General features: G+C 52.4%; 1 protein-coding gene across 1 annotated transcript in view; it reads right to left on the minus strand.

Moving 5' to 3' along the window:
* The window catches only part of ZC3H4 (zinc finger CCCH-type containing 4), a 26,074-nt gene extending 1,579 nt beyond the window's left edge, over positions 1 to 24,495 (minus strand). The window contains 19 exon segments of the mRNA XM_058822837.1: positions 2,853 to 3,576; positions 3,578 to 3,750; positions 3,753 to 4,025; positions 4,170 to 4,191; positions 4,224 to 4,573; positions 6,121 to 6,375; positions 8,072 to 8,322; positions 9,863 to 10,173; positions 11,092 to 11,201; positions 12,106 to 12,217; positions 13,069 to 13,167; positions 14,020 to 14,174; positions 15,127 to 15,232; positions 15,708 to 15,841; positions 15,985 to 16,008; positions 17,047 to 17,242; positions 17,959 to 18,066; positions 18,671 to 18,875; positions 24,344 to 24,495. Coding sequence (XP_058678820.1) covers positions 2,853 to 3,576; positions 3,578 to 3,750; positions 3,753 to 4,025; positions 4,170 to 4,191; positions 4,224 to 4,573; positions 6,121 to 6,375; positions 8,072 to 8,322; positions 9,863 to 10,173; positions 11,092 to 11,201; positions 12,106 to 12,217; positions 13,069 to 13,167; positions 14,020 to 14,174; positions 15,127 to 15,232; positions 15,708 to 15,841; positions 15,985 to 16,008; positions 17,047 to 17,242; positions 17,959 to 18,066; positions 18,671 to 18,875; positions 24,344 to 24,495 — 3,760 coding nt within the window.

The raw sequence follows: 24,495 nt of genomic DNA on the forward strand, positions 1-24,495 counted from the left end.
TTTCTCATGATTTTTCCCATAGATTTTGGACATTTCCCCTGATTTTTGATGCATTCTAATTTTTATTTTACTTTATTTTAAATTGATTTCTCCCCTCATTTAATTTTCATGGAAATTTTGGGATATTTTTAATTTTTCCTGTATTTTTATGGCCTTTAAATGGAATTTTTGACGTTTTCTCCACGATTTTTTGCCCATTTTTCGCCAAAATTTATTTTTTTTTCCCATGATTTTGGGGATTTTTGTGTTGTTTTATTTATTTACCATTTTTGTGCCTTTTTTTTCTCTTTTTTTTTCTCCAATTTTTTTACAACTTTTGTACCTTTTTTCCCCGTTTTTCACCATTTTTGATGATTTTTCTCCCATTTCCCACAGAAAAAATGGAGCAAAAACCTCAAATCCCAAAAATCTCAGATTTAACCCATCGCAAAAACAGAACCAAGGAGAATTTTGGGGCAAAACCCCCAAATTTTGGGGCTTTTTGCTGCTCAAACCTTCAAAATTTATTTTTTTTTCCCCAAAATTGGGAATTTTTTGGGGGAAAAAATGGGGAATTTCAACCCAATCACCACAGGGGAAAATCCTCGGGAATTTGGGGAGAATTTGGGATTTATTTACAATTTTATGGCTGAGGAAGGACCCAAAAAGGGACGAAATTGCCCCAAAATTGCCCCAAAATTTGGCTGCTCCTGGAGCCAATCCCAGGGAATTTTTGGGGTTTTTTTGGATTTTTGGGGATTTTTTGGGGTGGAATTGGGGATTTTGGGGGGTGGATTTTGTGGATTTGGGGTGGATTGAATTTTTGAGGGAATTTTTGGGTTAAATTGGGCGGATTTGGTGTCACATTTTCATTTTTTTGGGATCAAATTTTGCTTTTTTTGAGGTCGGATTTGGTCGTTTTGGGATCAAATTTGGGCTCTTTTGGCGAGATTTGATTTTTTGGGGGATGAATTTGAATTTTAGGGGAGGATTTGAGTTGGTTCTGATCAAATTTCATGTTTTGCTATCAGATTTGTGATTTTTTTTTGGTGTCAGTTTGGATTTTTTTGGGCTCAATTTGCCTCCAATTCCATTTTCCAGGGTTTAATTTCTCTTTTTTGGGGGCTCAAATTTCAATTTTTGGTGCAAATTCTCTCCTTTCCTTGGGTGTGAACCCAACTCTTCCCTCCAACCTCGGATTTGGGTGGATTTTGAGGATTTGGGAGGATCTGGTTGAATTTTGAGTGGATTTGGATGGGTTTTGGTGAATTTTGAGTGGATTTTGAGTGGATTTTGGTGAATTTTGACAAGATTTGGGTGGATTTTGGTGATTTTTGAGTGGATTTGGGAGGATCTGGTGAATTTTGAGTGGATTTGAGCAGACCCGGGTGAATTTTGGGTGGATTTTGAGCAGATTTGGGTGGATTTTGGGTGCATTTAGGTGGATTTTGGGTGGATTTCAGCAGATCTGACCGGATTTTGGGCAGATCTGGGTGGATTTGGGTGAATTTGGAGTGGATTTGAGCAGACCTGGGTGGATTTTGGGCAGATTTTGGGTGCGTTTGGGAGGATCTGGGTGGATTTTGGGCAGATCTGGGTGAATTTTGGGTGCATTTGGGTGAATTTTGAACAGACCTGGGTGGATTTGAGGTGGATTTGGGTGGATTTTGAGCACACCTGACCAGATTTTGGGCAGATTTGGGCAAACCTGTCTGGATTTTAGGTGGATTTTGGGCAGATTTGGTTGATTTTTTGCAGACCTGGCTGAATTTTGGGTACATTTAGGTGGATTTTGAACACACCTGGCTGAATTTTGGGTGGATTTGAGCAGACCTGACTGGATTTTGGGTGGATTTGAGTGGATATAGGTGCATTTTGGACAGATTTAACCACACCTAACCCAATTTTGGGTGCATTTGAGCAAACCTGGATGGATTTTGAGCAGACCTGGGTGGATTTTGGGTGGATTTGAGTGGATCTAGATGGATTTTGGGTGGATTTGAGCAAACCTGGATGCATTTTGAGCAGACCTGACCAGATTTTGGGTGGATTTGGCCACACCAGACCAGATTTCGGGCAGATTGGAGCAGACCTAGATGGATTTTGGGCAGATTTAACCACACCTGACCAGATTTTGGGCAGATTGGAGCAAACCTGGATGCATTTTGAGCAGACCTGGGTGGATTTGGGGCAGACCTGGGTGGATTTTAGACAGATTTAACCACACCTGACTGGATTTTGGGTGGATTTGAGCAGACCTGGGTGGATTTTGGGCAGACTTGGACACCCCTGACCAGATTTTGGGTGAACTTGAGCAGACCTGACCAGATTTTGAGTCCATTTGAGCAAACCTGAATGCATTTGAGCAGACCTAGCTGGATTTTGGGCAGATTTAACCACGTCAGACCAGATTTTGGGTGCATTTGGGCAGACCTGGATGCATTTTGAGCAGAGCAGACCAAATTTTGCACAGTTTTAACCACACCAGACCGGATTTTGAGCAGTTTTAACCACACCTGACCGGATTTTGCACAGTTTTAACCACACCAGACCGGATTTTGCACAGTTTTAACCACACCTGACCGGATTTTGCACAGTTTTAACCACGTCAGACCAGACTTTGCACAGTTCTAACCACACCTGACCAGATTTTGAGCAGTTTTAACCACACCAGACCAGATTTTGAGCAGTTTTAACCACACCAGACCGGATTTTGAGCAGTTTTAACCACACCAGACCGGATTTTGAGCAGTTTTAACCACACCAGACTGGATTTTGTGCAGATTTGACCGAACCTGGACACACTTTGAGCAGACCCACCCCCATTTCCACCCCCTCCACCCCCATTTTTCCCCATTTTCCCCCCTCCTCACTGGCAGAAGGGCGACGCCGTGGGGTCGAAGCCCTTGAACACGTCCTTGAGGGAGCCCTGGTCCCCCCCGTCCTCGGGGGGCTCCGCTCGGGGGGCTGCCCCCCGGGAAGGGGCTCCCGGTGCCCGGGGCGGGCGCCGGCCTTGGCCAGGCCGATCACGGGGGGCACGGGGGGCACGGGCAGGTTGTGCAGGCCGGGCTGGGCGCCGCCCCCCTCGCCAGCCTGGGGCATTTTGGGCCGGGGGCGGTTGTAGCTGTTGTACCGGTCCGTGCCCGGCTCCGGCCGCTCCTCCTGCGGCGGCTCCAGCGCCGAGCGCCGCACGAAGGGCGGCGCCTCCTTGGCCCTTCCTCCCCCTCCTCCTCCTCCTCCTGCTGCTGCTGCTGGCGGTTTTTGGGCTGAGTTGGCCTCGTTTTGGGGCTCTTTAGCAGGAGGAGCGCGGGGGTCGTAGAGGCTGATGGCGCTGAGCACCGCGGAGCTGCTCTGGCCGCTGCTGCCCCAGCTCAGCCGGGGGTCGTAGGGGGCGATGGGGGAGTTTCCGCTCTCCGGAGCTTTCTGCAGCCGCGGGTCCAAGGGAGGAGGAGGATGAGGAGGAGCCTTCCTCACGCGGGGATCGCTGGGTTTGCCGTCCCCTCCCGAGGAGGCCGTGCCGACGCTTTGGAGGATCCTCGACAGCAGCTCGAAGTCGGGCACGGAGGAGGACGGCGACGGCGAAGATGACGACGACGACGAAGGCTCGGCGGGGGGCCCCCCGCGCTTGCCGCGGGTCCGAGGGCGGCCGGAGCAGCCGGGGGTCGGCGGCGGGACCCTGATGAGGAGGATGAGGATGAGGAGGAAGGTCCTGCTTGGGCACGGGCAGCGGGATGAGATCCTCGGGGCTCCAGAGCACGGAGCGCGCCAGGGCGGCCGCAGCAGCCGCACGTCCTTGCGGATGTGCGAGAAGCGCCGGAGCTGCGAGCGGGGATCGCGCTGGGGCTGCCCCGGAGCCGCCTCCAGCGGGATGGGCGCGGGTTTGTCCCGCAGGACGCGCTCGCCGTCCTCGTCCTCGGCGACGGTCGGGGCCGCCTTGGGGGCGGGATCGGCTTTGGGGCCGTGCCGGGCCAGCCGCGGGTCCGAGGGGGGATCGGAGCCGGAACCGGGACCAAAACCGAGCTCGGAGCTCCGCGCCAGCCGAGGGTCTGAGGGGAGCTCGGAGCCGGCACCGAGCTCGGAGCTCCGCGCCAGCCGTGGGTCCAGAGGGAGATCAGAACCCGAACCAAACTCGGAGCTCCGCGCCAGCCGCGGGTCTGAGGGGAATTCGGAGCCCGAACCAAACTCGGAGCTCCGCGCCAGCCGCGGGTCTGACGGGGGTTCGGAGCCAGAACCAAACTCGGAGCTCCGAGCCAGCCGTGGATCCAGGTGGGGCTCGGAGCCCGAACCAAACTCGGAGCTCCGCGCCAGCCGCGGGTCTGAGGGGAATTCGGAGCCCGAACCAAACTCGGAGCTCCGCGCCAGCCGCGGGTCTGAGGGGAATTCGGAGCCAGAACCAAACTCGGAGCTCCGCGCCAGCCGAGGGTCCCGGAGCCGCGCGGCCGCGCCAGCCGGGGGTCGCAGGGGGGGTCCCCGGTCCCGGGGGCGTTCCCGGGGTTGGGGGCGCTCCCACTTTGCTGCCGCAGGGACCTGAGGATGGAGCTGACGCTGCTGGCGCCGTCGTCTTCGTCGCTGGAGTACCAACTGCCCGGGTCACCTAATGGCGGGAAGATAATAAAAATGAAAATGGAAATAAAAATTTAAAAATGAAAATAAAAATAAAAAAATTGAAAATGAAAATAGAAAATAAAAATAAAAAAGGAAATAAAAGTAAAAATAAAAGCAAACATAAATTAAACATAAAGTAAATGAAACTAAAAATAAAAGTAAAAACAAAAATAAAAGTAAAATAAAAATAGAAATAACAATAAAAGTAAAAATACTCTTTTTAAGCTTTTTTTTACATTCTGCGGTTTTTTGGGGTTTATTCTGTGAATTTTTAGGGCTCATTCTGGGTATTTTTGGGGCTCAGGATCAGGATTTTTAGGGCTCGTTCTGTTATTTTTGGTGCCTCACCCTCGTCGTGCTCCCTGTCGGGATGGGGATTTTTGGGATCAGGCTGGGGATATTTTGGGGCTCTTTCTGGGTATTTTTGGGGCTCAGAATCAGGATACTTTAGGGCTGAAGCTGTGAATTTTTGGGGTTCAGAATCAGGATTTTTAGGGCTCATTTTGGCTATTTTTGGGCTCATTCTGGGTATTTTTTGGGCTCAGTCCCAGGATCAGGATGGGTATTTTTGGTGCTTATTCTGGGTATTTTTGAGTCTCAGAATCAGGATTTTTGGTGCCAATTCTGGCTATTTTTGGGGCTCATTCTGGCTATTTTTGGGGCTCACTCTGGCTATTTTTGGGGCTGATTCTGGTTATTTTTTTGTGCTGATTCTGGCCATTTTTGGTGCCAATTCAGGCTATTTTTGGTGCCAATTCTGGCCATTTTTGGTGCCAATTCTGGCCATTTTTGGTGCCAATTCTGGCCAATTTTGGTGCCGATTCAGGCTGTTTTGGTGCCAATTCTGGCTATTTTTGGGGCTCACTCTGGTTATTTTTTTGTGCTGATTCTGGCCATTTTTGGTGCCAATTCTGGCCATTTTTGGTGCCAATTCTGGCTATTTTTGGTGCCAATTCTGGCTATTTTTGGGGCTCATTCTGGCTATTTTTGGGGCTGATTCTGGTTATTTTTTTGTGCTGATTCTGGCCATTTTTGGTGCCAATTCTGGCCATTTTTGGTGCCAATTCTGGCTATTTTTGGGGCTCATTCTGGCTATTTTTGGGGCTCACTCTGGCTATTTTTGGGGCTGATTCTGTTTATTTTTTTGTGCTGATTCTGGCCATTTTTGGTGCCAATTCTGGCCATTTTTGGTGCCAATTCTGGCTATTTTTGGGGCTCATTCTGGCTATTTTTGGGGCTCACTCTGGCTATTTTTGGGGCTGATTCTGGTTATTTTTTTGTGCTGATTCTGGCCATCTTTGGTGCCAATTCTGGCCAATTTTGGTGCCGATTCAGGCTGTTTTAGTGCCAATTCTGGCTATTTTTGGGGCTCATTCTGGTTATTTTTTTGTGCTGATCCTGGCCATTTTTGGTGCCAATTCAGGCTATTTTTGGTGCCAATTCTGGCTGTTTTGGTGCCAATTCTGGCCATTTTTGGGGCTCACTCTGGCTATTTTTGGGGCCGACTCTGGTTATTTTTGGTGCCTCCCCGCTCACCCTCGTCGTGCTCGCCGTGCGCGCCCTCGCAGCCGCGCCGGGGCCTCTCCTCGTGGCGCTGCTTGTGGCGGATGCGCAGGAACAGCGCCCGCTGCGCGCCCGACGGCGGGAACTCGGCAGCGGCCCCGGGACCGGCACCGGCAGCGGCACCGGGAGCCCCGCCCGGGCCGGGGCCGCCCTCGCCCTCCCGGGAGCCCTCCGAGAACAGCGCGGCCCCGCCCGGCCCCGCCCCGGCCTCGAACGGGCCGAAATCGTCTGCGGGAAACGGGGGAAAAATGGGAATTACTGGGGGGAAAATGGGAATTACTGCGGGGAAAATGGGAATTACTGCGGGGTAATGGGAATTACTGCGGGGAAATGGGAATTACTGCGGGGAAAATGGGGGGAAAATGGGAATTACTGGGGGGAAAATGGGAATTACTGGGGGGAAAATGGGAATTACTGGGGGGAAATGGGAATTACTGGGGGGAAAATGGGAAATACTGCGGGGAAAATGGGGGAAAATGGGAATTACTGGGGGGAAATGGGAATTACTGGGGTGGGAATGGGGGAAAATGGGAATTATTCGGGGGAAAATGGGAATTGCTGGGGTGGGAAATGGGAATTACTGGGGGGAAAATGGGAATTGCTGGGGTGGGAATGGGGGAAATGGGAATTACTGGGGGGAAATGGGAATTACTGGGGGGAAATGGGAATTACTGGGGTGGGAATGGGGGAAATGGGAATTACTGGGGGGAAAATGGGAATTACTGGGGTGGGAATGGGGGAAAATGGGAATTATTCGGGGGAAAATGGGAATTGCTGGGGTGGGAAATGGGAATTACTGGGGTGGGAATAGGGGAAATGGGAATTACTGGGGGGAAAATGGGAATTGCTGGGGTGGGAAATGGGAATTATTGGGGTGGGAAAGGGGGAAAAATGGGATTAAAATGGGAGGTTTGGGGTGGGAAAGGGGAAAATGGGAATTATTGGGGTGGGAAATGGGAATTATTGGGGTGGGAAAGGGGGAAAATGGGAATTATTGGGGAAAATTGGGCTGGGAAGGGGGAATTTGGGCTGGGAAAATGGGAATTATTGGGGGAAATTGGGGTGGGAAAGGGGAAAAACAGGATTAAAATGGGAGATTTGGGGTGAGAGAGGGAGAAAATGGGAATTATTGGGGTGGGAAATGAGAATTATTGGGTGGGAAAGGGGGAAAATGGGAATTATTGGGGAAAATTGGACATGGGAATTATTGGGGAAAACTGGGCTGGGAAAGGGGAATTTGGGCTGGGAAAATGGGAATTATTGCGGGGGGAAATGGGAATTATTGGGGTGGGAATGGGGAAAACAGGAATTATTGGGGGTTTTGGGGTGGGAAAAGGAAATTTGGGATTAAAATGGGAGATTTGGGGTGAAAATTGGAGATTTGGGGTGGGAAAGGGGAGATTTGGGGTCCTTCAGCCTCATATTTTGGGATGGGAAGGGGAATTTAGGGTAGAAAAGGGAAATTTGGGGTGGGAAAGGAAGATTTGGGATGGGAATGGGAGATTTGGGGTGAAGAGTGGAAATTTAGGGTCAGTCAGCCCTGTGTTTTGGGATGGGAAGGGGGGATTTGGGGTGGGAATGGGAAATTTGGGTGGAAATGGGAGATTTGGGGTGGGAATGGGAGATTTGGGGTGAAAATTGGAGATTTGGGGTGGGAATGGGAAATCTGGGGTGGGGAGGGGAAGTTTAGGATGGAATTGGGGAATTTAGGGTTCACCTGGCCCCCCCCAATCCCATTTTCCCCTTCCCCCACCCCAAATTCCCCCAAATTTTCCCTCCCCCCCCCCCCCCCCGCCAAATTTCCCAGAATTTTCCCTCCCCCACCCCAAATTTCTGGGATTTTCCCTCCCCCACCCCAATTTCCCCTCCCCCCCCCCCCAGATTTCCCGCCCCCCCCTCCCCCATCCCCATTTGCTCACCTGGCCCCTCCCCCCCCCGCGGGCGGTTCCATCTCCAGCCCCTCCGGGGGGGGGGTAGAAGGCCCCGCCCCCTCCGGCCGCCCCTCCCCCCCCCGGGTAGAAGGGCGGGCCCGGGGGGGGCAGCCCCGGGTGGGGGAGGGGCGGGGCCTCCTCGAACCCCCCCGGGCCCAGCTCGGGGGGCGGGGCCAGGTCCGGGGGGGGGAGGGGCGGAGCGCCAGGGGGGCCGGGAAAGCGCGGGGGGGGCGGGCCCGGGTGCCTGGAAGGGAGAGAGAAAAAATGGGAAATTATGGGGGGAATAATGGGGGGAAATTGGGAAATTATGGGGGGAATAATGGGGAAATAATGGGGGAAATTATGGGGGGAATAATGGGGGGAATAATGGGGGAAATAATGGGGGGGAAATGGGGGGGAAATGGGGAAAAATGGGGGAAATAATGGGGAAATAATGGGGGGAAATTGGGAAATAATGGGGGGAATAATGGGGGGGGAAATGGGGAAATAATTGGGGGAAATTGGGAAATAATGGGGGGAATAATGGGGGGAAATTGGGAAATAATGGGGGGAATAATGGGGAAATAATGGGGGGAATAATGGGGGAAATGGGAAAAAATAGGGGAAATTATGGGGGGAATAATGGGGAAATAATGGGGGGAAATTGGGAAATAATGGGGGGAATAATGGGGGAAATGGGGAAAAATGGGGGGAAATTATGGGGGGAATAATGGGGGGAAATTATGGGGGGAATAATGGGGGAAATGGGAAAAAATGGGGGGAAATGATGGGGAAATAATGGGGGGAAATTGGGAAATAATGGGGGGAATAATGGGGGCGGAAATGGGGAAAAATGGGGGAAATTATGGGGGCAATAATGGGGGGAAATTATGGGGGGAATAATGGGGGAAATGGGAAAAAATGGGGGGAAATTATGGGGAAATATTGGGGGAAATGGGAAAAAAATGGGGGGAAATAATGGGGGGAAATTATGGGGGGAATAATGGGGGAAATGAGAAAATAAAGGGGGGAAATTATGGGGGGAATAATGGGGGGAAAATTGGGGGGGAATGGGAAAAATGGGGGAAATTATGGGAGGAACAATGGGGGGGAATAATGGGGAAATAATGGGGGGAAATTGGGAAGTAATGGGGGGAAATTATGGGGGAAATAATGGGGGGAAAATTGGGGGGGAAATGGGGAAAATGGGAATAAAAATGGGGGAAATTATGGGGGGAATAATGGGGAAAATGGGGGAAATTATGGGGTGAAAATGGGGGGGGAAATTGGAATAAAAATGGGGTGAAAATGGGGGAAAATGGGAATAAAAATGGGGGAAAATGGGAATAAAAATGGGGGAAAATGGGAATAAAAATGGGGTGAAAATTGGGGGGGGGAATAATGGGGGAAATGGGAAAAATGGGGGGAAAACTGGGGTAAAACCAGGAAAATTTGGAATAAAAGGTGGAGAAAATCCATGGGGGGGGTTCCAGGTGGGTTTTGTCTGAGTGCCAGATGTGCCCAGGTGTGCCCAGGTGCCCTCACCTGATGCCCAGTTTCTCGGCCAGCTGCCCCGTGGGTGCCCTGCCATGTAGCCCACATGTACCCAGGTGCCCCCAGGTGCCCCCAGGTGTGCCTGGCAGTGCCCAGGTGTGCCCAGGTGCCCCCAGGTGTGCCCAGGTGCCCTCACCTGACGCCCAGTTTCTCGGCCAGCTGCCCCGTGGCTGTGCCCAGGTGTGTTCCCCTGCCCCCCAGGTGTGCCCAGGTGTGGCTGGCAGTGCCCAGGGGTGCCCAGGTGCCCTCACCTGACGCCCAGTTTCTCGGCCAGCTGCCCCGTGGGCCTCACCACGATCTCGAAGAGCGACGGGATCTTCTTGAAGGGGTCCTGGGGGGGCTCCAGGGGGGGCTCCAGGGGGGGGGCCCGGGGGGGGGGAGGGGCAGGCCGGGCGGGGGGGGGGAGGGGCAGCCCGCGGGGGGGGGGAGGGGCCGCGGGGGGGGGGTGGGCAGCAGCCCCACGCCCGGGGGGGGGTTTGGGCAGGGGGTCGATGCCCTGCTTGCGCAGCTCCTGCAGCTCCTTCTCGTCCTGGGCCCCGGCCTCGGCGTCCTCGGCCAGCATCTGCACCACAAAGGGTTAAACTGGTTAAACTGGGATGGATTGGGGTCAATTGGGACGGACTAAACTGGGATAAACTGGGATAAACTGGGATAAACTGGGATAAACTGGGATAAACTGGGACTGTGCCTGCCTCGGCGTCCTCGGCCACCATCTGGGGGGGAAAGGGTTAAACTGGTTAAATTGGGATGGATTGGGGTCAATTGGGACGGACTAAACTGGGATAAACTGGGATAAACTGGGATAAACTGGGACTGTGCCTGCCTCGGCGTCCTCGGCCAGCATCTGCACCACAAAGGGTTAAACTGGGTTAAAATGGGGGTGCACTGGGGTCGGTTGGGAGCGATTGGGACGGGCTGAACTGGGATAGACTGGGATAGACTGGGATAAACTGGGATAGACTGGGATAGACTGGGATAAACTGGGATAGACTGGGATAGACTGGGATAGACTGGGATAGACTGGGATAGACTGGGATAGACTGGGATAGACTGGGATAAACTGGGATAAATTGGGATAAATTGGGACTGCGCGCGCCTCCATGTCCTGCACCAGTATATCTATCTGTGCCCAGGTGTGCCCAGGTGTGTGTGTCTGTGCCCAGGTGTACCCAGGTGTGTGTATCAGTGCCCAGGTGTGTCCAGGTGTGTGCCCAGGTGCGTTACCTTGTCCAGCAGCTGCCGCGTCTCCTCGCACAGCGGCGCGTGGGAGAACATGCAGTGCCCAGGTGTGTGTGTCTGTACCCAGGTGTACCCAGGTGTGCCCAGGTGTACCCAGGTGTGTGCCCAGGTGTGTTACCTTGTCCAGCAGCTGCCGCGTCTCCTCGCACAGCGGCGCGTGGGAGAACATGCAGTGCCCAGGTGTGTGTAGCTGTACCGAGGTGTACCCAGGTGTACCCAGGTGTGTGCCCAGGTGCGTTACCTTGTCCAGCAGCTGCCGCGTCTCCTCGCACAGCGGCGCGTGGGAGAACATGCAGTCGTCGCCGTTGATGCAGAGCCCGGTGGTGTGGAACAGCTTGCACGGGAAATCCCGTGGGAACGTCAAGGAAACTTCCAGAACACAGAACCCGCCTCAGGGAGACGGCGCAGGGCTGCGTTTGGGGCAGGTTTAGCCCAGGCCTAGCCCGGGTTTAAACCGGGTTAAGGGCAGGATATCGTGCGTGTAGGGGCAGCTCTCGGGGGCAGTTTCAGCCCAGGTTCAGGGATGGTTTATCCCGGGTTCAGGGATGGTTTATCGCGGGTTTAGGGATGGTTTATCCCGGGTTCAGGGATGGTTTATCCCGGGTTTAGCCCGGGTTTAACCCAAGTTTAGCCTGGTTTAATCAGGATATCGTGCATGTAGGGGCAGCTCTCGGGGGCAGCTTTAGGGATGGTTTATCCTGGGTTCAGGGATGGTTTATCCCAGGTTCAGGGATAGTTTATCCCGGGTTCAGGGATGGTTTATCCTGGGTTCAGGGATGGTTTATCCCAGGTTCAGGGATGGTTTATCCCGGGTTCAGGGATGGCTTATCCCGGGTTTAGCCTGGTTTAATCAGGATATCGTGCATGTAGGGGCAGCTCTCAGGGGCAGCTTTAGGGATGGTTTATCCCAGGTTCAGGGATGGTTTATCCCAGGTTCAGGGATGGTTTATCCCGGGTTCAGGGATGGTTTATCCCAGGTTCAGGGATGGTTTATCCCGGGTTTAACCCAGGTTTAGCCTGGTTTAATCAGGATATCGTGCATGTAGGGGCAGCTCTCGGGGGCAGCTTTAGGGATGGTTTATCCCGGGTTCAGGGATGGTTTATCCCGGGTTTATCCCAGGTTTAGCCCGGTTTAATCAGGATATCGTGCATGTAGGGGCAGCTCTCGGGGGCAGCTTTAGGGATGGTTTATCCCAGGTTCAGGGATGGTTTATCCCGGGTTTATCCCAGGTTTAGCCCGGTTTAATCAGGATATCGTGCATGTAGGGGCAGCTCTCGGCCCGCGCGCAGTACCCCGTGATGTAGAACTTGCAGAGCTCGCGCTTCTTGGGCAGCTCAATGTCGTGGCTGAAGTTACAGTGGTCACCCTGCAGGTGAGGGACAGGTGAAACAGGTGGGACAGGTGAGGGACAGGTGAAACAGGTGGGACAGGTGAGGGACAGAAAAGGGGGGATCCAAATAGAAAAGGTGAGATGTGGGTGGGACACAGGTGGCACACAGACGTGACGCAGGTGAGATGAAGGTGACACAGGTGTGCCACATGGGTGATGCAGGTGTGAGCCCCCCAGGTGTCCTTACCCAGGTGTAACTGGGGACCCCCCGGTGTGACACAGGTGTGACCCAGGTGAAATGAATATGTGACACAGGTGTGACACAGGTGTAATCCCAGGTGTCCTTACCCAGGTGTGACCCCCCCAGGTGCAATTGGGGACCCCCCAGATGTAACCCAGGTGTGATCCAGGTGTCCTTTCCCAGGTGTAAGTGGGGATCCCCCCCAGGTGTGACCCAGGTGTGACCCTCCCCCAGGTGTGAGCCAGGTGAGATGAAGGTGACAGGTGTGACCCAGGTGTGAGCCAGGTGTGACCCAGGTGAGATGAAGGTGACAGGTGTGACCCAGGTGTGACCCAGGTGCGACCCAGGTGTGACCCAGGTGAGATGAAGGTGACAGGTGTGACCCAGCTGTGACCCAGGTGAGATGAAGGTGACAGGTGTGAGCCAGGTGTGAGCCAGGTGTGACCCAGGTGTGATCCAGGTGAGATGAAGGTGACAGGTGTGACAAATGTGTGAGCCAGGTGTGAGCCAGGTGTGACCCTCCCCCAGGTGTGAGCCAGGTGAGATGAAGGTGACAGGTGTGACCCAGGTGTGACCCAGGTGAGATGAATGTGACAGGTGTGAGCCAGGTGTGAGCCAGGTGTGACCCTCCCCCAGGTGTCCTTACCCAGGTGCACCTGCCCTCCACGAAGTATTTGCAGATCACCTTCCCCTTCTTGTCCGAGGGCAGGTGAGCCTTGTCCTCCCGCCGGTACCCGCCCCCGTCCTGGGCGAAAAAATGGCAATTTTGGGGAAAAATGCAGAAAAAATGGGGAAAAACGGGCAAAGAAATGGGGAAATAGGGAAAAAATGGGTAAAAATGGGAAGGAATGGGGAAAAATTGAGAAAAAACTAGGAAAAACTCCAAAAAGGGTTTTTGAAAATGGGAGGGGGTTTTAGGGGGTGATGAGGCAAAAATCCAGGGAATTTTGAGGGAAAATCCCAGGGATTTGGGGGGGGAAATGCCAGGAATTTTGGGGGAGAAAAGGGGGAAAATATCCCAAAAATGGAGGAGGTTTCAGGAGGTGCTGAGGCAAAAATCCTGGGAATTTGAGGGTAAAATTTTGGGATTTGGGGGGGAAATTTTGGGATTTTGGGTGCTCACCTTCATGTCCCCAAAGATTTTTGGGGTTCTGGGCAGGATTTTTGGGAATTCCAGGGGGATTTTTGGGAATTCCAGGGGGATTTTTGGGGATTCCATGGGGATTTGGGGGGGAATATTTGGGATTTTGGGTGCTCACCCTCATGTCCCCACAGATTTTTGGGGTTCTGCACAGGATTTTTGGGAATTTGGGGTGCTCACCCCCATGTCTGGGCAGGATTTTTGGGAATTCCAGGGAGATTTGGGGGAGGGGGGAATTTTGGGGCACTCACCCCCACATCCTCGTAGCTTTTTGGGTTTTTTGGGTTTCTGGGCAGGATTTTTGGGAAATTCCAGGGGATTTTGAGCACTCACCCCCAAGCCCTCAAATCTTTTTGGGTTTATTATGTTTCCGGGCAGGATTTTTGGGAAATCCAGAGGGATTTTGGGAATTCCATGGGGATTTTGGGGGGATTTTTGGTAATTCCAGGCACTCACCCCCATGTCCTCGTCGTAGAACTCGTCGTCCTCGTGGGCGCCGCCCTTGCCCATGGCGCTGCGGCCGCGGCCCCGAGCCCGGCCCGGCCCCGAGCCCGGACCCTTGGTGCCACCCCGGGCACCGCGGGGACCCCGGGGACCGCGGGCACCTCGGCCTGGAATGGGATTTGGGATCAGGATTTGGGAATTTGGGATCAGGATTTGGGAATTTGGGATCAGAAATTGGGAATTTAAGATCAGGAATTGGGATATTGGGATCAGGAGTTGGGAATTTGGAATCAGGAACTGGGAATTTGGGATCAGGAACTGGGAATTTGGGATCAGGATTTGGGAATTTGGAATCAGGAACTGGGAATTTGGGATCAGGATTTGGGATATTGGGAATTCCCAGATCCAACCCCGGCCCCAAACCCTTGCTGCCACCCCGGGGACTGCGGAGACCTCGGCCTGGAACGGAATTTGGGATGAGGATTTGGGATCTTGGGATTTGGGGTGAGAATTGGGATTGGGAATTCCCAGACCCAGCCCTGCCCTGGCCCCTCGCTGCCGCCCCGGGGACTGCGGGGACCTCGGCCTGGGAATGGGATATTGGGAATTTGGGCTGGGATTTGGGCTGGGATTTAGGGTAGGATTTAGGCTGGGATTTGGGCTGGATTTGGGACAGATTTAGGCTGGGATTTGGGGTGGATTTAGGCTGGGATTTGGGGTGGATTTGAGACAGATTTAGGCAGGATTTGGGGTAGATTTGAGCCGGGATTTGGGCTGGGCTCTGGGTCTCACCACAGCCCCTGTCCAGGCCTGGCTTTTGGGATGGATTTGGGTTGGATTTAGGCTGGATTTGGGCTGGATTTGGGCTGGGATCTGGGCTGGGATTTGGGATAGATTTAAGCTGGGATTTGGACTGGAATTTGGGATAGATTTAAGATGGGATTTAAACTGGGATTTGGGCTGGATTTGGGCTGGTTTTAGGCTGGAATTTAGGCTGGGATTTGGGCTGGAATTTAGGCTGGGATTTGGGCTGGATTTAGGCTGGGTTTGGGCTGGAATTTGGGCTGGAATTTAGGCTGGGATTTGGGCTGGGATTTGGGCTGGGATTCGGGGTGTGACCCCAGCTCTCACCGCGGCCCCTGTCCTTGCTGCGCCGGTACTGCGACAGCTCCTTGGCGTAATCGTCAAAGTCGTCGTCGCCCAGCGGCTCCTCGGGGTCACAGTACTGGAAACAACGGGAATTCCAGTGGGAAAAACGGGAATTCCAATGGGAAAAACGGGAATTCCAGTGGGAATTCCATGGGAACTCCGTGGGGATTGGTATGGGAACAATGGGAATGCCATGGGAATTGGGAACAATGGGAATGCCGTGGGAACTGGGATGGGAACAACGGGAATGCCGTTGGAATGGGATGGGTGAGACCCCAAGACGGGGCTGGAATTCCCTCAGGAACCCCAGGATGGGGTGGGAATCTTGGGATGGGAAACCCACGATTGGGTCAGAATTCCCTGGGGAATTCCCAGAATTCCAGAAGCCTGGGATTGGGTCAGAATTCCCTTGGGAATATCCCAGGAGAGGCTCAGAATTCCACCGGGACAGGCTCAGAGCTCCCTCAAGAACATCCCAGGAAATTCCCGAATTCCCAAGCCCCGGAATTCCCGGGCAATGCCGGAATTCGCTGCGGGCAGTCCCGGCTCACCTCCATCTCCTCCTCGAAGGGCTCCTCCTCATCCTCGGGGTCGCTGCGGGCGCGGCCCCGCCCCGGGCCCCGCCCCCGGCCCCGCCCCGGGCCCCGCCCGCGGCCCCGGAACCCGCGGCAGCCCCGGCCGCGACCTGGGGAGAAAACGGGGAAAAATGAGGGGAAAATAACGGGAAAATGGGAAAAACCCCGGCCCCGGTACCTGCTGCAGCCCCGGCCGCGACCTGGGGAGAAAATGGGGAAAAATGAGGGGAAAACACGGGAAAATGGGAAAAACCCCGGCCCCGGAACCCGCGGCAGCCTCGGCAGCCCCGACCTGGGGAGAAAATGGGGAAAAATGAGGGGAAAAATGGGAAAAATCGGCCCCGGAACCCGCGGCCACCACGGCAACCCCGAGCTGTAGGAAAAACAACGGGAAAATGGGGAAAAATGGGAATTGAGACCAGGAATTGGGGCTGGAGGAAATTTTCAGTTTTTTGGAAGGAGGTTTGGGGGTTGGGATGCTCAAGAATGGAATTTTGGGGGGGTTTTAGGGGGTTTTTAAAGGGGATTTGGGGGTTAAGATGCTGAAAAATTGACTTTTTAAAATTTTTAAGGTGTTTTTTAATGAGATTTGGTTATTTTTTGGGGGAGTTTTTGGTGGTGTTTTTCATTTGTTTGGTTTTGTTTTATGGGGTGGTTTTGGGGATTTTTGGGGGTTTTCTGCGGAATTTTGGGGTTTTGGCTGTTTTGGTTTTTTTTTACTTTTTTGGGGCTTTTTTGGGGGGTTTGGTTTTTTTGGAGTTTTTTTGTGGTTTGGTTTTTGGTTATTTTTTTGGTGTTTTTTTGAAGTTCTTTTGGTTTTCTTTGGTGGGGGCGTTCTGGGCTTTGTTTTGGGGTTTTCAGGGGTCTTGGGTTTTTAAAATTTTTTTTGTGGTTTTTTGGGTTCTTTTGGGTTTCTTGGAGAGGTTTCAAGTTCTGGACTTAGTTTTGTGGTTTTCGGGGTTTTTTTTTAATTTTTTTGCGGGTTTTGGGCTCTTTTGGGTTTCTTTGAGGGGTTTTGAGTTCTGGGATTTGTTTTGGGTTTTTCAGGTTTTTTTTTTAATTTTTTTGCGGGTTTTGGGCTCTTTTGGATTTCTTTGAGGGGTCTTGAGTTCTGAGCTTTGTTTTGGGTCTTTCTGTTTGTTTGGTTTTTTTTTGATTGGTGGAGTTTTTTTTTGTTTTTTTTTTTTTTTTTTGTGGGTTTTTTTTTTTTTTTTTTTTGGTGTTTTTTTTTCATGTTTTTTTGTGGTTTGTTTTTTTTTTCTTTTTTAATTTAATTTTTCCCCCCATTTTTCCTGTTTTTCCCCACCTCGGGGGCGGTGCCCGGGGTCCTTGGCGCGCCGGTACTGGCTCAGCTCCTTGGGGAAATCCTCAAAGTCGTCCTTGGCTCCCTCCTCCTCCTCCTCCTCCAGGCCCTCGGGCTCCAGCTCCTCGTAGGGACCCCCAAAGGAGCCCTTGGGGTCCCCCTTGGCGTGGGGGTGCCCCTTCCGCGGCAGCTGGGAGTACTGGTGGCACTGGGAAGGGAAAGGGAGAGCTTGGGATGCGGAATTCACAAAAATTCCAAAAAAAATCCCCCAAAATTCCCCAAAATTCCCAGTTTTCATTGCCTTGGGATGGCCCTTCCGCGGCAGCTGGGAGTACTGGTGGCACTGGGAAGGGAAAGGGAGAGCTTGGGATGCGGAATTCACAAAAAAATCCCCAAAAAATCCCAAAAATTCCCCAAAAACTCCCAGTGACCATTCCCAGTTTCCATTCCCAGCATTTCCCAGTTTCCCTCCCAGTATTCCCAGTCCAACTCACCGAGTACCCCGGGCTGTTCTCCCAGGGTTTCCCAGTGACCATTCCCAGTAATTCCCAGTTTCCCTCCCAGTATAACTCACTGAGTACCCTGGGCTGTACTCCTGGGATTTCCCAGTGATCATTCCCAGTTTCCATTCCCAGTATTCCCAGTACTCCCAGTATAACTCACCGGGTACCCCAGGCTGTATTCCCAGTTTCCATCCCCAGTTTCCATTCCCAGTTCCCATTCCCAGTTCCCATTCCCAGTATTCCCAGTACTCCCAGTACAACTCACCGGGTACCCCGGGCTGTATTCCCAGCTCCCATTCCCAGCTCCCATTCCCAGTTCCCATTCCCAGTTCCCATTCCCAGCTCCCATTCCCAGTTCCCATTCCCAGTTCCCATTCCCAGTTTCCCTCCCAGTACTCCCAGTACTCCCAGTACAACTCACCGGGTACCCCGGGCTGTACTCCCGGTACTTTCTGTGTCCCTTCTCCCCGGGGCTGTAGTCGGAGTCGTCGCTCAAATCCGACAATTCCTCGCTGGACGAGGCGTGCCGCTGGAAAATTCCGGAAAAGTCAGGAAAAACCAGCCCTCCCCAAGGCCTGCAATTCCCAAAATTCCTGGGAAATTCCAGAAAAATCAGCCCTGAGCCCTCCCCAAAGCCTGGAATTCCCAAAATTCCGGAAAAGTCAGGAAAAACCAGCCCTCCCCAAAGCCTGCAATTCCCAAATTTCCCGGGAAAAGTCAGGAAAAATGAGCCCTCCCCAAAGCCAGGAATTCCCTTCCCAAACCTTGGAATTCCAACCCAATCTCTGAAATTCCCTTCCCAAACTCTGGAATTCCCAAAATTCCTGGGAAAATCCAGAAAAATCAGCCCCAAGCCCTCCCCAAGGTCTGCAATTCCCCAAATTCCAGAAAAGTCAGGAAAAATGAGCCCTCTCCAAAGCCTGCAATTCCCAAAATTCCTGGGAAAATCCAGAAAAATCAGCCCCGAGCCCTCCCCAAGGTCTGCAATTCCCAAATTTCCTGGGGAAATTCCAGCGTTAAAACCCAAAACAAAAGAGATTTAATCAATATTTCCGTGGGGAAAACCAGGAGAAAAAAACGGGGAAAAGCCTTGAATGTGCCCCAAACCCAGGAATTTTGCGGGAATTGCCCACCTTGTGTTTGGATTTTCTCTTTTTCTTGGACCTCCTCTTGTCCTTGTCCTTGCGGCGTTTGCGCTTCAGCCGCCGGTGGCCGCGCTCGGGCTCGGAGCCGCTGCGGTGCCGGGAGCGCCGGGAGCGCGAGCCCGACCCCGAGCCCGGGGGGCTCTCGTCCGGCCCCTCGTCCTCCAGCTCGCCCTCCTCCAGCTCCCCATCCTCCCTGAGGGCAAAAGCGGAATTTGCGTGAAAAAAATGGGATTTTTCCTGAAAAAATGGGGTTTTTCTGGGGGTTTTGGCGAAAAAAATGGGATTTTTCAGCAAAAAAATGGGGTTTTTATGGGTATTTTTGGGGTGGAAAATGGCAGGAATTTGCTGGGGTTTAGAGGGGAAAATGGGAATTGTGGAGGCTCCTGATGCTCTCTAGAACAGCACAGGAATGTTTGGGGCATTTTGGGGTCACCGATGGGGATTGCGGGGGCTCTCATTGGCCTCCAGCTCGCCCTCCTCCAGCTCCCCATCCTCCCTGAGGGCAAAAGCAGAATTTGCGTGAAAAAAAATGGGATTTCTCGTGAAAAAATGGGATTTTTCTGGGGTTTTTTGGCGAAAAAAATGGGATTTTTCGGCAAAAAAGCGACCCCGGGGGGCTCTCGTCCGGCCCCTCGTCCTCCAGCTCGCCCTCCTCCAGCTCCCCATCCTCCCTGAGGGGAAAAGAATCCAAATTTTAAATTTTGTGGGGGGTTTGGGGGAAAAAATGGGGTTTTTCAGCAAAAAACCGGGATTTTTCTGGGTTGTTTTGGACAAAAAAATTGGATTTTTCTGGGAAATAAATGGGATTTTTCTGCAGTTCCTTGGGGAGAAATCAGCACTTTTATGGGGTTTTTTGGGGAATAAATAGGATTTTTCTGGGAAAAATGGGGTTTTTTGACAAAAAAAATGGGTTTCTATGGGTTTTTTTGGGAAAATAAAAGGGATTTTTCTGGGAAAAAATTGGGATTTTTTTTTTTAGTTTTGGGGGAAAAAATTTGGATTTTTCTGGGAAAAAACGATGGGATTTTTCTGGTTATTTTTGGGGTGGAAAATGGCAGGAATTTGCTGGGGTTTGGAGGGGAAAATGGGAATTGTGGAGGCTCCTGATGCTCTCTAGAACAGCACAGGAATGTTTGGGGCATTTTGGGGTCACCGATGGGGATTGCGGGGGCTCTCATTGGCCTCGCCCTGCTCCAGCTCCCCATCCTCCCTGAGGGCAAAAGCAGAATTTTTGTGAAAAAAAAGGGATTTCTCGTGAAAAAATGGGATTTTCTGGGTTTTTTTTGGCGAAAAAAATGGGATTTTTTGGCCAAAAAATGGGGTTTTTATGGGTATTTTTGGGAAAGAAAATGGGATTTTTTTCTGGGAAATAAATGGGATTTTTTCTGGGGGTTTTATGAAAAAATGAGGATTTTTCTGGGGGTTTTGGGGGGAAACTGATGGGGATTGGATGGGTTTGGAAAGGCAAATGGGAATTGGGGGTTCCCCTGAGGCTCCTGATGCTCTCTAGAATCGGGCTGGGATTGGGCTCAGCATTGGGAATCCTGGGGGCTCTCATTGGCCTCGCCCTGCTCCAGCTCCCCATCCTCCCTGAGGGGAAAAGAATCCAAATTTTAAATTTTGTGGGGGATTTGGGGGAAAAAATGGGGTTTTTCAGCAAAAAAACGGGATTTTTCTGGGTTGTTTTGGACAAAAAAAATGGATTTTTCTGGGAAATAAATGGGATTTTTCTGGGGTTTTCGGGGGACAACCCACAGGAATTTGAGGGTGTAAATAATGGGAATTTTCTTGGGTTTTGAGGGGCACATCTGGACACAGCTGGGGGAGCACCTGGGACAGAGCCAGGACACAGCTGGGACACCTGAGATACAGCTGGGCACAGCTGGGGCACACCTGGGCACAGCTGGGGCACAGCTGGGCACAGCTGGACACACCTGGGACACACCTGGGCACACCTGGGGCACAGCTCGCAACAAGTGGGGACATCTGGGACACACCTGGAGCACATCTGGGCACACCTGGGACACAGCTGGGACATATCTGGACACAGCTGGGGACACCTGGGTGTCCCTGGGTACAGCTGGGCACAGCTGGAGCCACCTGGGCACACCTGGGGACATCTGGGCAAAGCTGGGACACAGCTGGGGACACCTGGGCACACCTGGGCAGCCTTGAGTCACATCTGGGCAACACTGGGCACACCTGGGACACACCTGGGCACACTGGGCACCCCTAGACACATCTGGGGACACGTGGGACACACCTGGGGCACACCTGGAGCACATCTGAGCACACTGGGACACAGCTGGGCACAGCTGGGACACAGCTGGGCACATCTCGACATATCTGGGCACACCTGGACATTCTGGGACACCCCTGGGGCACAGGTGGGCACACTGGACACACCAGGGGCACAGCTGGGACACACCTGGGCACCCCTAGACTCATCTGGGGACACCTGGGACACACCTGGGGCACACCTGGGGACACCTGGGGCACACCTGGGCACAGGTGGAATCACCTGGACACGTCTGGGGCACACCTGGGGACACCTGGAACAGACCCGGGCACCCCTGTGCCACACCTGGGACACATCTGGGCAAAGCTGAGGGACACAGGGACACATTTGGGCACACCTGGACACACCTGGGCACAGCTGGGGACACCTGGGCACAGCTGGGGACACCTGGGGCACACCTGGGCACAGCTGGGGACACACCTGGGGACACCTGGGCACAGCTGGGGACACCAGGGGCACACCTGGACACACCTGGGCACAGCTGGGGACACCTGGGCACAGCTGGGGACACCTGGGGCACACCTGGGCACAGCTGGGGACACACCTGGGGACACCTGGGCACAGCTGGGGACACCAGGGGCACACCTGGGCACAGCTGGGCACAGCTGGACGGGGGGGGCAGTGTGAGGTGCTTTTTACCACCTTTGTTGATGACTTTCACACGTTTTCAGCCATTTCCACCAACTTCTCCACGGTTTCTGCTGTGGATGTGGGGCTGTTGCACCTGGACACGGCCCTGCTTTGGATTTTGGGGTTTTTTGGAGTTTTTTTGGGGTTTTTTGGGATTTTTTGGGCATTGTGTGCTTTTGTGACGTTTTTTGGGGAGGGTTCTGCTTGGTTTGGGCCACACTGGGGGCATTTCCACGTGGGGGCACCAAGGGAAGGGGGGAAAAGGCACCAAAAATGCAAAATTTCCACATTTTCCACCCATTTCCCACCCATTGCCCACATGGAAATGAAGGCCAGCCCCCCAAATCCCCTGGATTTGCCTTTTTTCCCAGAAAAACCCTCCAAAACCCCTGGATTTCGTTATTTTTTAAAGAAATATTCCCAAATCTCCCTCAATTTGCTCTTTTTCCCCCTAGAAATACCCCCAAACTGCCTAAATTTACTTTTTTTTTTACCCTAAAAATTCACTTTTTTCCCTAAAAATACCCCAAAAATTCACTTATTTCACCATTTTCCCTAAATAACCCCCAACCTGTCTGGATTTCCCTTTTTTACCCTAAAAATACCCAAAAAATTCCCTTATTGCACCTTTGTTTCTTAAAAATAGCCTCAAATTCCCTGGATTTACCTTTTTATCCCCAAAAAAATCCCCCAAATTTCCCTAATGACCCTTTCATTCCTAAAAAAAACCCCAAATTCCCTAAATTTACCTTTTTCCCCCCCAAAAAATCACGTTTTTCCCTAAAAATACCCTAAAAATTCACTTTTTTCCCTAAAAATATCCCCCAAATTCCCTTTTTTCCTTCCAAAGACCCTCAAAATCCCCCAAATTTACCTTTATTCCCCTAAAAAATCCCCAATTTCCCTTTTTCCCTTACAAACTCCCCAAATTTACAATTTTTCCTACAATTTCCCCAAAACCTCCCTGATTTTACATTTTTTCCTGTTTTTTTTTTCACATTATTTGGATGAAATTACTAAAATAATGGAAATCCCAGGAATGGCTCTGAGTTCTTGTGGGGAAAGGTCCCAAAAAGGGAAATTTTGGGGGCAGATTTGGAAATTTGGAACTTTTTAAATCCCTGCAGGGACCCCCAAATTTCCTGATCCAAATTTGGGGGATTTTAAGGCAATAAATTGAATTTTTGTGAGAGCAAAAAGAACTTATTAAGGATTACCCCCAAAAATGGGGTTAAACCCCACAAAAAGAGTTAAAATCACCCAAAATAGGGGTTAAATTCCCCCAATACCTAAATATTTATTAAAAAATTGTCAAATTCCCCCCCAAAAAACCCAACTAGAGCTCCCCTTTGGAAATAAAAATTCCCCAAAAGGAGCTGAACCTTTAAAATCCCCCAAAATTAGGATTTTAATCCCCAAAAAGGGGTTAAACCCCAAAAAAGGGTCTAAAACCTCCTAAAAAAGGGGTTAAATCCTCCAAGCATCCTTAATATCTCTAAAAGTTTGTTAAATCTCCCCAAAAAACTTAAATTCCTCTAAAAATTAAACTAGGCCCTCCCTCCGGAAGTAAAAATTGCCCCAAAAGAGGTGAAACCCTAAAAATCCCCCAAAATGAGGATTTTCATCCCTCAAAAAATGAGTTAAAATCCCCCAAAATGAAGATTTTAATCCCCCTCAAAAAAATGGGGTTGAGCCTCCCCAAAAAATGGGGTTTAAACCCCTCAAACCTTAAAACCTTCCAAAAAATGAGTTTTAGTATTTCCTAAAGAGAAATTTGAGCCCTTCCCCAAAGAAATGCCCTAAAAAAGGGTGGGAGCCCCTTAGGGAGGATTCAAACCCCCCAAAATTTGGAATTTGGGTTAAACCCCTCCCCAGGAGCCCCAAAAATGAACGAAATCCTTCCCATCCCTCAGGGATTATCCTCAAAAATCACCCAAAATGTCCCCAAATCCCCTCACTGCCACCGAGGCCTGCACTGCCTTCATCCCATCTTCCTCTTCCTCAGGAACTCCCTAAATCCCCCTCAGCACCTTCCTCACCCTCCTCCTCCTCAAACCCCCCTCAGCTCCTTCCTCAAATCCCCCTCATGCCCTTCCTCAAATCCCCCTCAGCTCCTTCCTCACCCTCCTCCTCCTCAGGAAACCCCCCAGATTCCCCTCAGCTCCTTCCTCATCTTCCTCATCCTCAAATCCCCCTCAGCCCCTTCCTCAAATCCCCCTCAGCTCCTTCCTCACCCTCCTCTTCCTCAAATCCCCTCAGGCTCTTCCTCCTCATGCTCCCCCTCCCCAGATCCCCCTCAGGCTCTTCCTCATCTTCCTCCTCCTCAAATCCCCCTCAGCTCCTTCCTCACCTTCCTATTCCCCAAATCCCCCTCAGGCCCTTCCTCCTCCTCACGCTCCCCCTCCACAAATCCCCCTCAGGCCCTTCCTCCTCCTCACGCCCCCTCCCCAAATCCCCCTCAGCTCCTTCCTCACCCTCCCCATCCCCCTCAGGCCCTTCCTCACCCTCCTCCTCCTCAGAGCCTCCCGGGCCTCCCCGGATCCCCCTGTGGCCCTTCCTCACCCTCCTCCTCCTCCTCCTCCTCCCCAGGCCGCCCCCCCTCAGCCCTGGGCCCTGCCTGCCCCCCCCCCCTCACCCTCCCCTCCCGCCGCCCCCTCCCCAAACCTGGTCCGGCGCGCCGGACCGACCCCCAGGCACACAGAGAAGGCGCTCGGGAGAGGCGGTTACTGGACCTTTCGTCCGGGCCGTGATGGTGCCCTTGGAGCGGCGGCGGCGGCCGGGGGAGGCTGCAGCTGCCGTGGCAGGACGGAGAAGGGGGAGTGCAGTGCGGGCTGGGGGGGGAAGCGGCGGCGGCGGGGGGGACACTCGGGCTCTCCACGGCCAT

Source organism: Ammospiza caudacuta, chromosome 35 (genome assembly GCF_027887145.1).
Source record: "Ammospiza caudacuta isolate bAmmCau1 chromosome 35, bAmmCau1.pri, whole genome shotgun sequence".
Classification (NCBI taxonomy): domain Eukaryota; kingdom Metazoa; phylum Chordata; class Aves; order Passeriformes; family Passerellidae; genus Ammospiza; species Ammospiza caudacuta.